Below are 16,474 nucleotides of genomic sequence, written 5' to 3' on the forward strand. Positions count from 1 at the left end.
AGTCACTCTAGATAAGAGTGTCTGCTAAATGCCTGTAATGCAATGTAATGTTTGGACAGTCGTGGGCCTATTACGCATCTATCTTTCGTAGGAGGTGATCTCGATCGAAAAAAGTCACTTCCGGAACGTTGCGCGCATTTGAATTTCGTTTTCTGTCCCGCGTCCTGTCGTGAGCGTGGACTTTCATTGCAATTTAATTCAGAACGAGAATCACCGATGGCTTACAAAGTATCCACGGCGAATGCGAATTCTTCGCGGTGTTTAGTTCTGAAACGTCTGAAAGAAAGTTTTTATTCATTTTTTTAAATGCGTTTCGCGCACTCCTGAGCACGATGGGCGATATCGAAGCTAAACGGTTCTTACTTTACATTACATTACAGGCATTTAGCAGACGCTCTTATCCAGAGCGACTTACACAACATAGCATTTTTACATTGTATCCATTTATACAGCTGGATATATATTGAAGCAATTCCGGTTAAGCACCTTGCTCAAGGGTAACAACGGCAGTGTCCTTACCCGGGAATCGAACCTGCGACCTTTCGGTCGCAAGCCCAGTTCCTTAACCCACCGCGCTACGCTCCGTCGCCGCTTACTTGTGCTTGTATCTCTCGCACAGGGCCTCGAGGTACGAGCAGAAGAGAGCGGAGTCCACGCCCTCCTGCGCCGCAGTGTCGTCGGCGGCCAGGTGGGGGAGCCGTTCCACAGGGGAAGAGGTGGGCACGATCACCGTGTTGGGGCTCTTCCCGGAGAGCAGGTCGCGGTAAATCACGGCGACGCTCCCCAGAAACTCTGCAAAGGGGACACAGTTAGTTCAGTCGCTAATTAGCGGACGCGCTGCAGAGGACCGCTGCGGTAGCATAAAACTGCCAAACTGCCACGCATCACCGCGTGACCCTGTAACCACAACCCCCCTCCCCGACTCCTTCCCACCCCCATCCCCCTTTTTTAAATGTGTGCGTCTGTGTGTGTGTGTGTGTGTCAGTGTGTAATATAGAAGAGAAAAAGCAGCGCTCAAACCAGCTGTGAGCTGGTGCAGCCAAAAAGTACGTAAAGGACTAAACAACGAACCGGCTTCTCGGCTAGAATGCTTCAGTTGGAAGCACACAATTCCCTAGAATGTCATCGTATGCTGTAGCACTAAGATTTCCCTTCACTGGAGCTAAGGGGGTGGGGGCCAGCCGTGAACAGGTGTAGAACGTGACATTGGGTGGTGCACGGCGGTGCGGTGGGTAGCACTGTCGCCTCGTTGCAAGAAGGTTGCGGGTTTGAATCTCGGCTTGGGGCCTTTCTGTGCGGAGTATGCATGCTTTCCCTGTGTTCGTGCGGGTTTCCTCCATTACATTACATTACATTACAGGCATTTAGCAGACGCTCTTATCCAGAGCGACTTACACAACTTTTACTTAGCACTTTACATTGTATCCATTTATACAGCTGGATATATACTGAAGCAATGCAGGTTAAGTACCTTGCTCAAGGGTACAACGGCAGTGTCCTTACCCGGGATTCGAACCTGCGACCTTTCGGTTACAAGCGCAGTTCCTTACCCACTGTGCCACACTCCGTCCTCCAGGTACTCCGGTTTCCTCCTGCAGTCCAAAGACATGCAGGTAGGCTAATTAGAGACTCTAAGTGTGTGAGTGAATGGTGTGTGTGCCCTGTGATAGATTGGCGGCCTGTCCAGGGTGTATTCCTGCCTCTCTCCCAATGCACGCTGGGATAGCACCCAGCACCAGCAACCCCCCGCGACCCTGCTCAGGATAGAGCAGGTAGAGATAACGGATGGATGGAACTAAGCCTAGTCCAAACCATGAAACACAGCCCCAGACTATTACTGCTCCTCCACTGAACTTTACAGTTCCCATGATGCATTTGGGCAGGAAGCGTTCTCCTGGCATTCCCCAAACCCAGATTTGTCCGTCAGACAGTGAAGTGTAATTCATCACTCCAGAGAACGCTTTTCCACTGTTCCAGAGTCCAATGGCGGTGCGCTTTCCACCACTCCAGCCGACGCTTGGCATTGCACTTGGTGATCTTAGTCTTTGGATAAAAGCGCTATATAAATGCAGTCCATTTACCATTTACCATCTTGTGTATGGCTGCTCGGCCACGGAAACCCATTTCACGAAGCTCCCGACCAGCGTGTCTCACCCTGTCGATGCAACGCATTGTGGGATCGATCGTATTTGACCCACGGAGCAGGCCAAGAGTTACTGAGAGAGTCCACATCCTAAAAACGGTACAAACAGTTCGCGTGTAGCATTCTGTGCAAACCCCTGCTGCCGCAGAAATGTTCCTCGTGTCGGAAGCACGGCAGGGAACACGCCAATCAAACGCCAAGCTGCAGTCGGGGTACCCCCGGGTGAGGATATCGGTTCAGCATACTAGAACGGCCGAAGGCTAGGCGAACGCTCCCTCGCAGAAGGTTCTAGAACCTGGAGAGAAATCCCACCCGTGTCCCACCAATCAGCGGGCGGGTCTGAACGCGGTGCTGGAAGGCGGTGGGGGTGGGGGGTGGGGTGTGGGGGGTGGGGGGGAGCTGGGACTACTGTAGCGCCGCTGGAACGAGCGCGCGGGGGGGGGCAGTAATGGGCCCCCGGAAGACGGGGGCCTGAGAGGGAGGTGAGAGCCCAGCGGAGTTTCGCGTGTGCTCGACACCCGGGCCGGCGGTACCCTGTCTGTCTGTTCTTTCCTGTGAAGCGGCAGTGGCACGGTGCTGGGGGGGGAAGGGTGGGGGGGGGTACTCGGACACGCGGTTGGAGAAGCAGCGCCCTTTTCCGGGGAGCGGGGCTCGCCAGAGAGGTATGGGAGAGGCCGCTAAAGGTGCAAGGACTTCCGCCGCGCTCCTCACCGTACCGGAAATTTCTTCGGCTGAGCGAGAAATTTTCACATTCGCGATTCTCTCGGCTTTTCGAGAGCCCCCCGGCAAACGCGCTCTGATCTTCGTAGCCGAGCGCGCCCGTCGTTCGAGCGATGCGCCGGACAATCGTTTGCGAATTTCCCCTTTCCTGGGCGAGGGCCCAGTAGCCCCTGCACAGATCCGGAGGGGGGGGGGGGGAATACCGCCCTGCGAAGTCTGGCTCCAAAGCAAATGGCGTGCCTCTGGGCCTCCAGGACGCTGCAAGAGAGTGACTTAGCGTGCTAGCGTGCTAACGTGCTAGCGGCTCTCCGTAAACTCCCGTCTGTATTCACGCTACACGTCTGTGTTCGGGATCTCCGGCACGACGCTGAGAGACAGGGAGACAGGGAGACAGGTTCGTATTTATTCGTGTTAGACCAGCAGATTTGCCTGTAAAACCTATACTATGTTACTGGGGCGACATAGCTCAGGAGGTAAGACCGATTGTCTGGCGGTGGGAGGGTTGCCGGTTCGAGCCCCCTGCCCTGGGCGTGTCGAAGTGTCCCTGAGCAAGACACCCAACCCCTAACTGCTCTGGTGAATGAGAGACATACATTGTAAAGCGCTTTGGATAAAAGCGCTATATAAATGCAGTCCATTTTACCGTTTTTACTGTGTTACTATAACGGTGTACGCACGGTTCCGCTGCTCTGGCTTGGCTTTTACTATCACTGCTACTACACTACCCAGAAGCGCGCACGCCGTGGTCCTGACCTGCAGGCGTTATTCCTGCCCACCATCTTCAGAGAGCTGAAAGGGAAGCGATTAATTAAGTCGGCTAAAACTCCTGCCAGCGTACCACACTAGAACTCACACTACAGGCGTTCATCCAGAACGATTTACACAACTTGTACACTGCATCCATACGGCTGGATATGTACAGAAGCAATGCGGGTTAAGGACCTTGCTCAAGGGCACAACGGCAGTGTTCGACCCAGGATCGACCTTGACTTTGTCACAGACCAGTCCTTGCATTATACACAACTTTCATTAGCACTTCTTATCTAGATGCAACATTACATTACATACATTACATTACAGATTGCAGCCTCTACCGGCGACGTACACAAAGTGTATAACCATAACCAGACAGTATGCGAAACCCCTAAGAGGTCGTCCAAGTGCAGGGACACGCATAGTCATTGAACCTGAAGGTAATATACACTAACAGGACGGAATACGCAGTCTAGAAAACACAGTAGTTAGAAGTTAGCACAATCACACAACACTGCCTATACACCTACTTTAGCGCTTACCTATGCTACAGGACCCAGTATTCACCTACATCTTTTTATTTATTTATTTTTTTTTACTTTATGCAACTGGCTAATTATCACTCCAAATTTGAATTTTCCAGCATAAATGTCATTAGTTGATGGCTGTAAGTGGCTTATAAAAAAACTTTTATAAGCATTGTCCTTTCATACATTTAAAATGTAGGCTTGCCCTAATGAAGGTGTAAAGCGAAAACGCTTTGGCTTTTATATCCAATAAAGCCTCTGTGTTCTTTTGCCTTTTATAAGAGCGGCTGGAATTTTATCCCAGTTACTTCTGTAATATAGCCAAAAAATACAAACGTTTCTCATGAAATAGTATATTAAACAGGCAATACGTGTGAATGTCAATTTCTTTTACTTTTATCAGTATTTACAATATTTTCCATGTATGTATGTGTTGCCTATTAAATCGTAGGTTTTAAACAGCATATAACCACTGTATCAAGCATATGAGCCAAGCCTGTGATTACAAATTAAATAACCCAGCCTATGCAGAAATATTATAGTAAAATAATAAACTTAAATGTATTATTTTGGAGTTTATACTCCAACAGAGGCCCAATGTACTGCATTGAAATAAAATGAGCTCTCTTGATTTGACACTGGAAAATGTTCTCCACAGAATAGTATAGTGTAGCGTAGTGAGGTGGCAGAGGAGAACTAACTATAATCGACTTAGCCTAAGTAAGTACATTGCGTCCGTGAAATTCACCTCATTATTGCCATAATGGTTAATTAATTATGAAATATACTTATTATTCAGGTATCGATCAGCCTGGGAGAAGCAAGGCAAACACAATTAACAGGCGCCTTCTCCGCCAACCCAAAGGGGCCCAGCTACAGAACGTGGAGAATTAAATGTAATGTAACCCAGTAATTGGAGGCAAACCTCCATTAAACAGAGAAGACTGTGACCGTTCATACACACAGCAAGCGTACTGACAATAAGTTTGGGTAGTACGACAATCCCGCCCTTTTTTTTTACTTGGGAGAACCTTTATGGCCACACTTTTTTTAAAATCCATCCCTACCAGGTGAGTGGAAGGCAGATTGTCACTGGGGGGGGGAGTCGCTTTCCCATAATGCTCTCTGCATTGCGTTCCAACGCGTCGGTGCTCGGGGCCGTCTGCTAGCGCGTAGCTGGGGGCGATGAAACGCGATGACGGCATGTGAGGGTAGCCCGCAGGCTTTCTGTAATGTTTATTCTAAATTCTAAAGTCAGTGTTCTAGAACTCCATTGCTTTCAATTAGCAGTAGTGATTGTGACATCAGCATTAGAATGTTCATTACATTACATTACAGGCATTTAGCAGACGCTCTTATCCAGAGCGACTTACACAACTTTTTTTTTTTTTACATAGCATTTTACATTGTATCCATTTATACAGCTGGATATATATATACTGAAGCAATTTCGGTTAAGTACCTTGCTCAAGGGTACAACGGCAGTGTCCTACCCGGGAATTGAACCTGCGACCTTTCGGTTACAAGTCTAGTTCCTTAGTCCCACTGTGCTACACTCCGTCCTATGTTCGGTTAAGAAGGTTCTAATCACGTATTCAGTCGGAGACCTCGCACCTTTAAAGGGTTAAAATGGCTGCAGATGTGGTTTGTGAAGATGTGGCCGACAGGCGGTGGGAACGGAGGCTCGTTGAGCTAATTAATTAGTAAAATTAGGAGCAAATGCTATCCTCTGACAATGATAGCGCTACACTTGATATGTTCATCAACAACTAAGTAACCTGTTTAAACAATGTAACCCAAAGGTCCAGTTTAACCACAAAGCTGTGTGTAGAGTAAATATCCACGTTTAAACATAAAGCAGTTTGTGTAACTGAAATACAAAGTTTAAACAAAGCAGTTTGTGTAACTGAAAATTATAGCTTAAACACAAGGCAGCGTGTTACTGAAATATCCATCTTAAATGTAAAGCAGATTGTGGGGCTGAAAATGAGTTTAAACAAAGCAGTGTGAGTTACTGAAATATCCAGTTCAAACACAAAGCTCTGTGTGTAACTGAAAATGCCATTTTAAACACAAAGCACTGTGTGTAACTGAAAATGCCATTTTAAACACAAAGCACTGTGTGTAACTGAAAATGCCAGTTTAAACACAACGCACTGTGTGTAACTGAAAATGCCATTTTAAACACAAAGCACTGTGTGTAACTGAAAATGCCAGTTTAAACACAACGCATTGTGTGTAACTGAAATATCCAGTTCAAACACAAAGCACTGTGTGTAACTGAAAAAACCATTTTAAACACAAAACACTGTGTGTAACTGAAAATGCCATTTTAAACACAAAGCACTGTGTGTAACTGAAATATCCAGTTCAAACACAAAGCGCTGTGTGTAACTGAAATATCCAGTTTAAACACAAAGCGCTGTGTGTAACTGAAATATCCAGTTTAAACACAAAGCACTGTGAGTTACTGAAATATCCAGTTCAAACGCAAAGCACTGTGTGTAACTGAAAATTCCAGTTTAAACACAAAGCACTGTGGGTAACTGAAAATTCCAGTCTAAACACAAAGCACTGTGGGTAACTGAAGCGTGTAAATGATTTATCCCGCACTCTACCTTCGAAGTAGAACTGGACCTGAAAGGCGTAGAGGAAGTCCGCGAAGGACATGGGGCAGTCCATGGCGTCGTCCATCAGCACGATCCTGTCGAAGCAGACATTCAGCCATTAGTCACATCGCGGGGCCTCGTCTAAACAGAAGGTGCCCCCTCCCCCCCAAAAAAAAAAAAAAGAAACCCCAGTAACATATGGGGTGTGATCGACTCGAGCCGGTCCATAAAACCGCAAACACCTGCGACCGACAGCCGGCTTCGAGTTCTGCTCTGGGTCGTAAAATTTCGCCTCGGGGCTCACGGAAGGCGGGGCGGGGCGGGGCGGGGCGGGGCGGTGCGGGTCGAGGGTGACACGCGCGCGTCTATCGCCGGAACCCAAAAAAAAAACAAAAAAAACACGCGCTTACCGCTCGCCCTCCGCGCCGTCGGTGCGCGGGAGCCCATGCGTTAGCCGCGTTAGCCGCGCGACCCAATTCAAATGATCTGAACTTCTGAATGCTGTCCTAAAGCAGGGGATCTCAAAACTGGAATCCTGGAAGGCCCGCTGCGTCCGCTAGCTGTTCTGATTACGTTCCTGCGCTTCGGTGCTTTATGGGAGTCGCTGATTGGCTTAAGAGTCTGCGCACTTTGTTTTACGGGGCCTAGATTGGCTGCTGATTGAAAGGATATGGGACAAACCAGCAGAGGCTACGGCCCTCCAGGACTGGAGTTTGAGACCCCCGCCCTAGACTACAACTGACCAATCACCGCTCAGCCCTGAAACTTAGTTAAATACCTTTGACTGTCTCCCATCTGTATCATCCAGGGGCAGATATTTTCCCATGTAATTATATCTACACTTAGGTTTAATTAAAAAATACGCTATCTTTTATTCATTCTGAGATCATCCAGCTCAACCACGTGCTCGTAATTTGTCACAACTGCAACAGAGCCGTTTTGCTGGAAAGTTCTCCGGGTGTTGCTTTCTGCGCGTAGGGGAAGTCCGTCCGACATCCCCCCTCTGCGCGCGAGAGGCGCTAAAAACTGGGCTGAGGCCGGGGCGGCGGACTGGAGACGCCGCGAGCAGATGCGTAGACAGACAGCTAGCAGCAGCATACTGATAAAGCGGGGGCGGGGGGGAAGCAGGGGCGGGGCCTGCGAACGTGGCGCCCGCAGGCCGAGCAGGGACAAAAGCCGGGGTGGTGGGGATGGGGAGGCGGGGGCGGGGGCGGAACTGGAGACGCCGCGAGCAGACTGCTAGACAGACAGCTAGCAGCAGCATACTGATAAAGCGGGGGGCGGGGGAGGGGGAAGCAGGGGGCGGGGCCTGCGAACGTGGCGCCCGCAGGCCGGAGCTGGGACAAAAGCCGGGGGGGGGCGGGGGTGGTGGGGGATGGGGGACGGGGGCGGGGGGGCGAGGAGCCCCTCCGGCTGACACGTTGGCGTTTAATGAAGTGCTGGCGATGTTCGGGGACTGAATGGAAGGGACTGCCCTCCTTTGCATGACAAAGGCAAATCAAACACTATTGAGTTCCCTTTGAGTGCTCATTAGATAAACTATCAGGCTCATTTCCAGTGGGGGCGGGGGGGGGGGGAGCGGAGGCCGGAGTTGGGGGGTTCCTGTTGCCCCCCCCTCCCCATCGTGCTGGAGCCCCAATCTCAGGACCAACGCGCTCAGGAGTGCTGTGCATCGCCCAACGACCAAAGTGGCAGAAACCCTGTGTGCAAAAAGAGCAGAGCCTCAGAACCAGCCTGTAGGGTCACTGCCACTCAACAACTCTTACAACCACCTCAGACCCAGCAGAAAAAACGTCCCTTATGCCACTTCAATTTTTTGACATAAATATGTTAGATGACCAAAATATGTTGCAGTCAAAATATTTCTGAGAATATCATTTACTCTCACTGGATGTGCCCTTGTAGTGCAGGTTATGTGGTTCTTGAGCTTAGGAGACCAGGGGCTCATGTCCCCTACAGGGGACAAAAACGAACTGTCGGGTCTCAGGCGGACGTAAACACGAGATGAGTCTCAATTGCTCGGGGGCGGGTTGCCATGGCAGCCGAACCTTCCGCAACACCGTAAACAGGGTCCTGCCCCAGTACGGCAGGAACAAAAAAAGAGGATTCGGCCTTTGTTCTTTCGGGAGAGCGGTTCAGGGGAAACGTCTGCGGCGCTGTCGTTTCGAGAGGTGAAGTGAGATGACTGACTTTGTGTCTGAAGACGACTGACTTTGTGTCTGAAGACGACTGACTTTGTGTCTGAAGATGACTGACTTTTGTGTCTGTTGCTTGTCGTGACCGTCCTGGTCTGTGACCACCCCAAAGAGACTTGAGCCTTTTGTATTGAGGCCACAGATCTCCAGTTTAGTTCTGACAATCAAGAGGATCGCCTTCAGTTTAAAAAGTAATGGAAAATCCACCAGTTCATTGTTTTTATTCTAAAAAAAAGGAGCAATAGCCCGTTCTTTTAATGCTCTTTTACCTCGGAAGGAAAATCTCCAGCCAGCAATTTTTCCAGGCACTAAATTCAAGCTGTTTATCTGAGATCTCCATCAGACTAAAAATCCCTTTAGAGTAACGTCAGCCATTTTGAGTACTCTTACGCAACCTATCGTCCTTAGAGCCAGAGATTCATTTTTGTCCCCTGCAGGGGACACGAGTCTCTGGCCTTAATCTCAAGAACCGTTTATATTGTGCTGTGCTGAAAAGCTACACCACAATGGACATTCAATAAAAATCAATATTTATGAAAGTATTTTCACTGCAAATGTGAGACGTGTATTATGGCAAAAAAAGTAAAATGCCTTAACTTTTTTTTATGCTGTGTCTCGGGAGGGATAATATCAGAAATTTCTGTTTGCAATTCAACGTGAAAAAAAACGGCACGGGATCCCAAAACATCATGGGGCACCTGCTGCATGAACGCCTGTTTTTTTTCGATGCACGGGTGTGGCACTCGCCAAAATACGACCCCTCTGGAAAATCGCGATCAAAACCAAAACTCGTGTTTCGAAGAGAATTTGTAAGAAAATTGCTTGTCCTTGAGGAACCGACTCTTTGTTGGATTTGAGGAATCTGCTCATCAAAGTCAAGGGGGATGGAATCGGTTGCCGAAGCTAGCGCTAGCCAGTCTCCCCCGGGGCCTGGCCTGTTACAAAAATGGACGGGGGAAGCTGGCACAGAATGGGCGGAGACTGGCGTCGAATACTGGGGCTGGGGCGTGCCAGCGGCCTGTGTCAGGATCAAAGAGGGCCCTCTCTCTCATGATCACCCCCCCCTCCCCTTCCGCGAGTTTCGGATAGTTCCGCCGTCAGCGGCGCCTCTCTCCTCCTCCGGCCGCCTCGTTCCCGGGCCCCTCCCTCCCGCGCCCGCTGCTCCCGCGCTGCGCTCGCTGGCGAGACAGTCAGACGTCAAAACACGGTTCCTCGCGAACCCGTGACAAGCGAACGACGGGTAAAGAAAGAAAGCGCTTCGCCCCCCCGCCCCGCCCCGCCCCGCCCCGGGAGATAAGAATCGGGGAGCCCGGCTCCCCTGACCCTGAGGCTGTCACACGGCCACGCCCCCCCCAACCGACACCGCACCTGATTCAGCAACAGCGCAAATAAATAATCATCTCACACGCGGGTAAAGGCACACAGACTTTGACTGTATGAACGCGTTAATGAATCATTGCATTCATGTAGCGCTTTTCCGAACGCTCAAAGTGCTTAACAGCGATGAGTGGGAACTCACCTCACCCACCACCCATGTGAAGCAACCCACCTGGGTGACGCACGGCAGCCATTTTGTGCCAGAACGCTCACCACACGTTGGTTAAGGTGGAGAGGGAGAGAACTATCTTTAGCCAATTAAATCAGGGGATGATTAGGTGGCAGATTGAGAGAGCCAGATTGGGAATTTGGCCAGGACACCGGGGGGAGAACCCCCTACTCTTTGCGACAAGTGTCACGGGGTCTTCAATGACCACAGAGAGTCAGGACCTCGGTTTTAACGTCTCATCCGAAAGACGGATTGAGTGACTGCATTCTTTTCCAAAGGTAGGATGAAGAAACACAGGGCCACGTTGCTTGAAATATTTTACTAACATCGGGCAGCACTGCTTTGGAGTAGAGCTTGTCTGATTTCTGTGAGCTAAGATTGAGGTCATATTGTTTGTTGTACCTCAGCCCAATTTTGATATCAAGCTATGCAAGTTTATTTAGGCACAGTGCTTAGTATTCGTGATTGCACTTTTTTTTAAAATGTTGAAAACGATTTTCTATTGAGATTTTTGTTGAGATTCTACGTGCGGGTAAAAGCACCATACACACTGCTGGCTGTCATACCCTCCTGAGGACCAGTGGCTATTTAACACGAGTCTCTAACCTCACGAACCATATATTCTACCTTGCTGAAACCTACACCACAAGGGACATTCAATACAAATAAAATAAATATTCATGAAAATATTTTCACTGCAGCATGTTTTTGTCACCCACCCAAGACACCTGCGGTATGTCAAAAAAATGTAAATGCTTCAGCTTTTTTTTTTCCTGCCGGGTCTCAGGAGGATTTTGAGGCCTACGTCTGTTGATTGACGCGACACTTCGGAACGACACCGCAACAACCTCTGAAGTGTAAAAAGACACCGTTGTGGGACTTGTGTGTCAAATGTTGGTTCTTGAAATGAATTCACAGTTTTTTGAAAAGGCAAACTGTTGCGACGAAGACAGCCGCTATATTTGTCGGACATTTTTTTTAGCGGGTGGAGCGTACACCCTGACGACCGTTGCCAAGAACAGCTTGTCGTAAAGCTTCGCTCTAATTCTCTCTGGCGATCGACAGAGTTGAAATAAGGCCCGGATTAGTCTCAGGTTTTCAGATGGGGAAGACAACATGTCCCTTTGCTTTATTTGCGATTTCGGTTCTCCTCGAATCTGGACCACACAGCTTCAAACCGTTTAACTGGATTTAACTGTAATTTAAACAAACGAGGCTACATCAGTCAAAGTCCCCATTAAAGATCAGGTTTTTTTTTGGTACACTTGTAAATGACTGTGTGTTGTGAATAGAAATACTGGGACTTAACTCCTATCAAAGGATAAGGCTCTAATTTCACTGGAGGGGGTAGGGGTGGGGGATAGGGGTGGGGGTGGAGGTGGGGGTGGGGAGCTAGCTGTTAAGGTGTACACGAATGCTGATTTGCTCCATGTCAGGTTGTGACGCTGCATAAAGACCAAGCCCAATCACCACGATGTTGCTGCTTCAAACGGCATTATTATTATTATTTGAAAAATGTGTTTATTTATTTTTATTAATAATGACACCCTGAAGCGGTGTTCACATTGTGTTTCACTCCCCATGCCCTCAAAAATAGCCTGCAGTGTAGCATATTTGATAAGGAACTGGTCTTGTGTAGGCTGCAGATTTGATTTCTATGGTACTCAACCCAAGGTAATTAGGCAAGGTACTTAACCCAAATTGCTTTAGTACATACCCAGCTGTACAAATGGATACCAGGTAAAAACAAATTGTGTTAGTTGCTCTGGATAACAGCATCTGCTAAATGCCGATAATGTAATGGATCGGAACAGAATGGAATGTAATGAAGCGGAATGTAATGGATTGGAATGGAATGGAATGAAGCAGAACAGAATGAATTGTAATGGAATGGAATGGATTTGGAATGGAATGTAATGTAGCGAAATAGAATGAATTGTAATGAGATGGAATGTGATGAAGCGGAACAGAATGGATTATAATGGATTGGATTGGAACGGAATGTATTGGAATGTAATGCAATGGACTGGAATGCGCTTCACACTGACCTTGCTGCCTTCTGCACCATCTCCACTGGAAAGTCGGGGCAGAGCAGCTGCAGGAGGGAGCTGTACTCCATCATGGCCAGCAGATCTGCAGCACAAGCGCAACACAACGCCATGGAGATCAGTCATACGCAGAAACCCCTCCCGTTTTCCGCAAGGCGCCGCTTCAAACGCCAATTAGCAGAATCTCAAAACACGCCGCAGAGCGGGAACCTCGATCTCTAACTCCCGGAGGTCCGCTGCGTCCTGCGTCTGCTGGTTTTTGATGTGCTCCAGCACTCAAAGTGCTTAATTTAAGTCACCGATTGGCAAAAGGGTCTACACACCTTGTTTCCAAGGCCTTAACTGACTGCCAATCGATCGAAAGGACATCGCAACAACCAGCAGAGACCGCACGCCTCCAGGACTGGATCCGGAGACCCCCTGCTGTGAAGTAATCATCATTTGATGACGCGGTCCTGGGTGGCTGCCTCGCTCCGGAGACTGCGGACAACAGCCCTGCCTGCTCTCGATGGCCGTTACACCAAATAAAATATGAATTTTGTACTCCAGTCATTCTTCTGTCACTCATTAAAATTTATGGCTTGAAGTCCAGAAATTGATCAGCTGTACCGTGAGCCTCTGGCTTAGAGTTATCCCGTTAGCGTTAGCCCGTTAGCGTTAGCCCGTTAGCATTAGCCCGTTACCCCGTCTCCCTCGTATCAATGCGAATGCCTTTCACTCAGTGAGGCCTCAGAACAAATCCCGTTTTCCAACTCCTGCAGCTCTAGACATACAGCACCCTTTCACCGATGCACCCAATATGCCGAAATGCCTGAACCTTTTTGATTCATCTTAATTAACATCAGTTCAACAGTAAAATAAGTTCGCAGGCATAGTATCACTGATGTTAAGCCAACAAACTATCTATCTACTCAAAGGCATAATATCAAGTGAAATTATCCCCGCAAACATTTATTTATTTTAAACATTTTATTTGTTGGACAGAATATGATGTGGAATGTTTCCCTCCATAATAATAATAATAATAATGATGATAATAATAATAATCTTTATTTATATAGCACCTTTCATACATAAAGTGTAGCTCAAAGTGCTTTACGTTCAGCACTAAAAATGTGAACAACTGAAATGTACGCGAAATATGTACAGTATGAACCCTGGTATAAACAATAACAGGTTTAAGCGTTTGCCTTTTCACAGTCAGCTGTAGAGATTTAACAGCGGAATGCTGTCTCTGCTCTGCTCTGCAGTAAAGCGTGCATGATATTCTCGTTCCAAAAAAAACCCCAAAAAGACCTCCACATCTGTGGCCATTCCACTGAACTGTTTTACACTGAACTGAGTTCACACAACTTAACTCACAGTGTAACTGGCACACGCGCAGTAGGGCGACTGCGAGTTTTAACCGCGTGGTTCGGTCCCAGCTGAAGTGTCGGTGATGCGTTTCAGGTCAGGCCCGAGTCCCGCTCCTCAGGCAGTTTCTCTTCTGCCCACCGCAGTGGACCCACCGCCACGCTGCTCTTAGTTGCAGCATAGGGGCAGAACGGTTTTCCGGAAGTTTCTTTCGACAAGCGGCCAGTTCATTCATGGTGTCACCCTTCCGCCGTTTGTACAGATTTACACGCTTTTCCCGAATATGCTGAGCTTGACATGTCCTCCCAATACCTGACAATTCGTTTTTGTCCCCTGTAGAGGACAGGATTCTCTCTGGTCTTCATCTCAAGAACGACATAGTCTACACCATGCTGAAACCTGCTACACTACAAGGGACATTCAATAAAAATAACATAAATGTTTTGGAAAATATTTTTACCGGAGCATGATGATGATGTCATCCAAGGAACTTGTATTATGTAAAAAAAAAAAAGAAAAATTTGAATACTGAAACTTCATTTCTGCCGGGTCTCAGGAGGATATCTCTATACAGTACACTGCTGTCTGAAAGGCAGAGAGTGGGAATGGTGACAGGCTGGTCACGCCATGCTGAAGAGGCTGGTACTGCCAGGCCAAGCGCTCCATCGGCTAAGCTGTATAGCATGCGTGTGCTGAAGAGGCTGGTTATGCCAGGCAAAGCGCTCCATCGGCTAAGCTGTATAGCATGCGTGTGCTGAAGAGGCTGGTTATGCCAGGCAAAGCGCTCCATCGGCTAAGCTGTATAGCATGCGTCTGCTGAAAAGGCTGGTACTGCCAGGCAAAGTGCTCCATCGGCTAAGCTGTATAGCATGCGTGTGCTGAAGAGGCTGGTACTGCCAGGCAAAGTGCTCCATCGGCTAAGCTGTATAGCATGCGTGTGCTGAAGAGGCTGGTACTGCCAGGCAAAGTGCTCCATCGGCTAAGCTGTATAGCATGCCTAGGTTAAAAAGGCTGGTACTGCCAGTCAAAGCGCTGCATCGGCTAAGCTGTATAGCATGCCTAGGCTAAAAAGGCTGGTACTGCCAGTCAAAGCGCTCCATGGGCTAAGCTGTATAGCATGCCTGGGCTTTTCATCATTGTCTCGCTCCTGAGGCCACCGCGATGATTCAAACAAGACTCACGGCAGTTGGGAATCGTTCTCCAAAGCTGTCGTCAGTCGGCGAGTTTTGGCTTTTAGTTTTTCCCCGTCATCACCGGACGCCTGTTACAATACGGCCCTGCCCCCTCCCCGCCAAACCTTTTTCAGCCACGCCTCCCTCAAGACACTGGGCAGTCCCGTCTCAGGGACTCAGGAAGTGCGCGCTGGCCCCCCTCTCCCCCGTCGTCCAGTGTTCTGGGTGGTCCCTCTCTCCAAGCCCCGTCAGCACCTCGGGCGTCAAGGAACATTAACTACAGCCAAAAGCCCAGCAATCTCTGAACCTATCAGGCTCGTTCTTAACCATACTCAAACAACCCAGGCATCTCCAAACCAATCGGCTTTTTTCTCAACCATCCTCAAACAACCCACCCATCTCTAAACCAATCAGCTTCATTCTGTCTCCCCATGCCTTCATTCAATCCAACAAACCAGTATGTCCCTTCTGGAAGCAGCACAAACTAATGTAAGGACCACGACCGGGACTACCTCCTCTGACTGAAATGGAAATCATTCTGCCAATACCAGACTAATAGCGGAGAATACAGAATGGGAGATTTCAGTTGGGCTTACCACAGGTTGTTTGTCGCATGAATAATTTTTGTTGAGCCAAGGGCTTAACATTGTTTCCTTTGTCACAACACTGGGAGCCCATTTAAGATAATGATAGCACTGTCCTCTGGAGGACTGGGGGGGGGGGGGGTAAATCCAATCCCAACCCCAGCTGCATCACCTGTGGGCCTGAGAACAATGTCACCCAGGTGCGCGGTCTGCCTCTTACGTGACATCCTAGGTAATCCCGTAATCGCCCTGCCATTACCGTACGCGACAATTAGCCTCAGCGGCTACAAATGAGATGAGCAAGAGAGGCTTGTGTCCAACCTGACGGTTAGGGTTAGGGTTAGGGTTAGGGAAACTGCAAACTGTGGGGAACTGTAGACATTACGGCTCTTAAACGCAAACGTCTCGCTAACGGCAGGTCGGAAACGCGGCGTCAGGGGACCGTGTCACAATATGCGAACAGGCCTCTGGAGGCGGCGCCCCTTTTCATTAGCCGATATTAGCTGTTAATCGGGATAATTGTCAGGGAGAAATTTTGAAGTCTTACAAAGATTTAGCCGCCGCGTTCAGCAGCGTGTGGCTTTTTCCAGGCCGTGTATGTCCCAGCCTTAACAGCACTTTGCTCAATGGTCTATATTTCAACTTCAACCCCAGGATCTGCAAGGATGAGCGCATGTTTTATACACACTCGCTGGCCGCTTTATTAGGTACACCTATCTTACGACACCCTGCAGCCTCCTCAACCGCTTGAATTCTTTGTGTCTTGGATTAAGGTGCTCGAAACATTCCTTAGGGATTTTGGTCCATGTTAACTTGATAGCCTC

At 48.7% G+C, this 16,474-nt stretch overlaps 1 protein-coding gene across 2 annotated transcripts in view; it reads right to left on the reverse strand.

The window, feature by feature from the left end:
- cstpp1 (centriolar satellite-associated tubulin polyglutamylase complex regulator 1) overlaps positions 1-16,474 on the reverse strand; it is a 61,806-nt gene that overhangs the window by 7,946 nt on the left and 37,386 nt on the right. For both annotated transcript variants that reach the window (XM_064312967.1, XM_064312966.1), the window contains 3 exons: positions 12,542-12,626; positions 6,762-6,847; positions 597-792 (listed from right to left, as the gene is read on the reverse strand). In XM_064312967.1, coding sequence (XP_064169037.1) covers positions 597-792; positions 6,762-6,847; positions 12,542-12,626 — 367 coding nt within the window. The remainder of the gene's footprint in view (positions 1-596; positions 793-6,761; positions 6,848-12,541; positions 12,627-16,474) is intronic.

This window comes from Anguilla rostrata, chromosome 16 (assembly GCF_018555375.3).
Source record: "Anguilla rostrata isolate EN2019 chromosome 16, ASM1855537v3, whole genome shotgun sequence".
Lineage (NCBI taxonomy): Eukaryota > Metazoa > Chordata > Actinopteri > Anguilliformes > Anguillidae > Anguilla > Anguilla rostrata.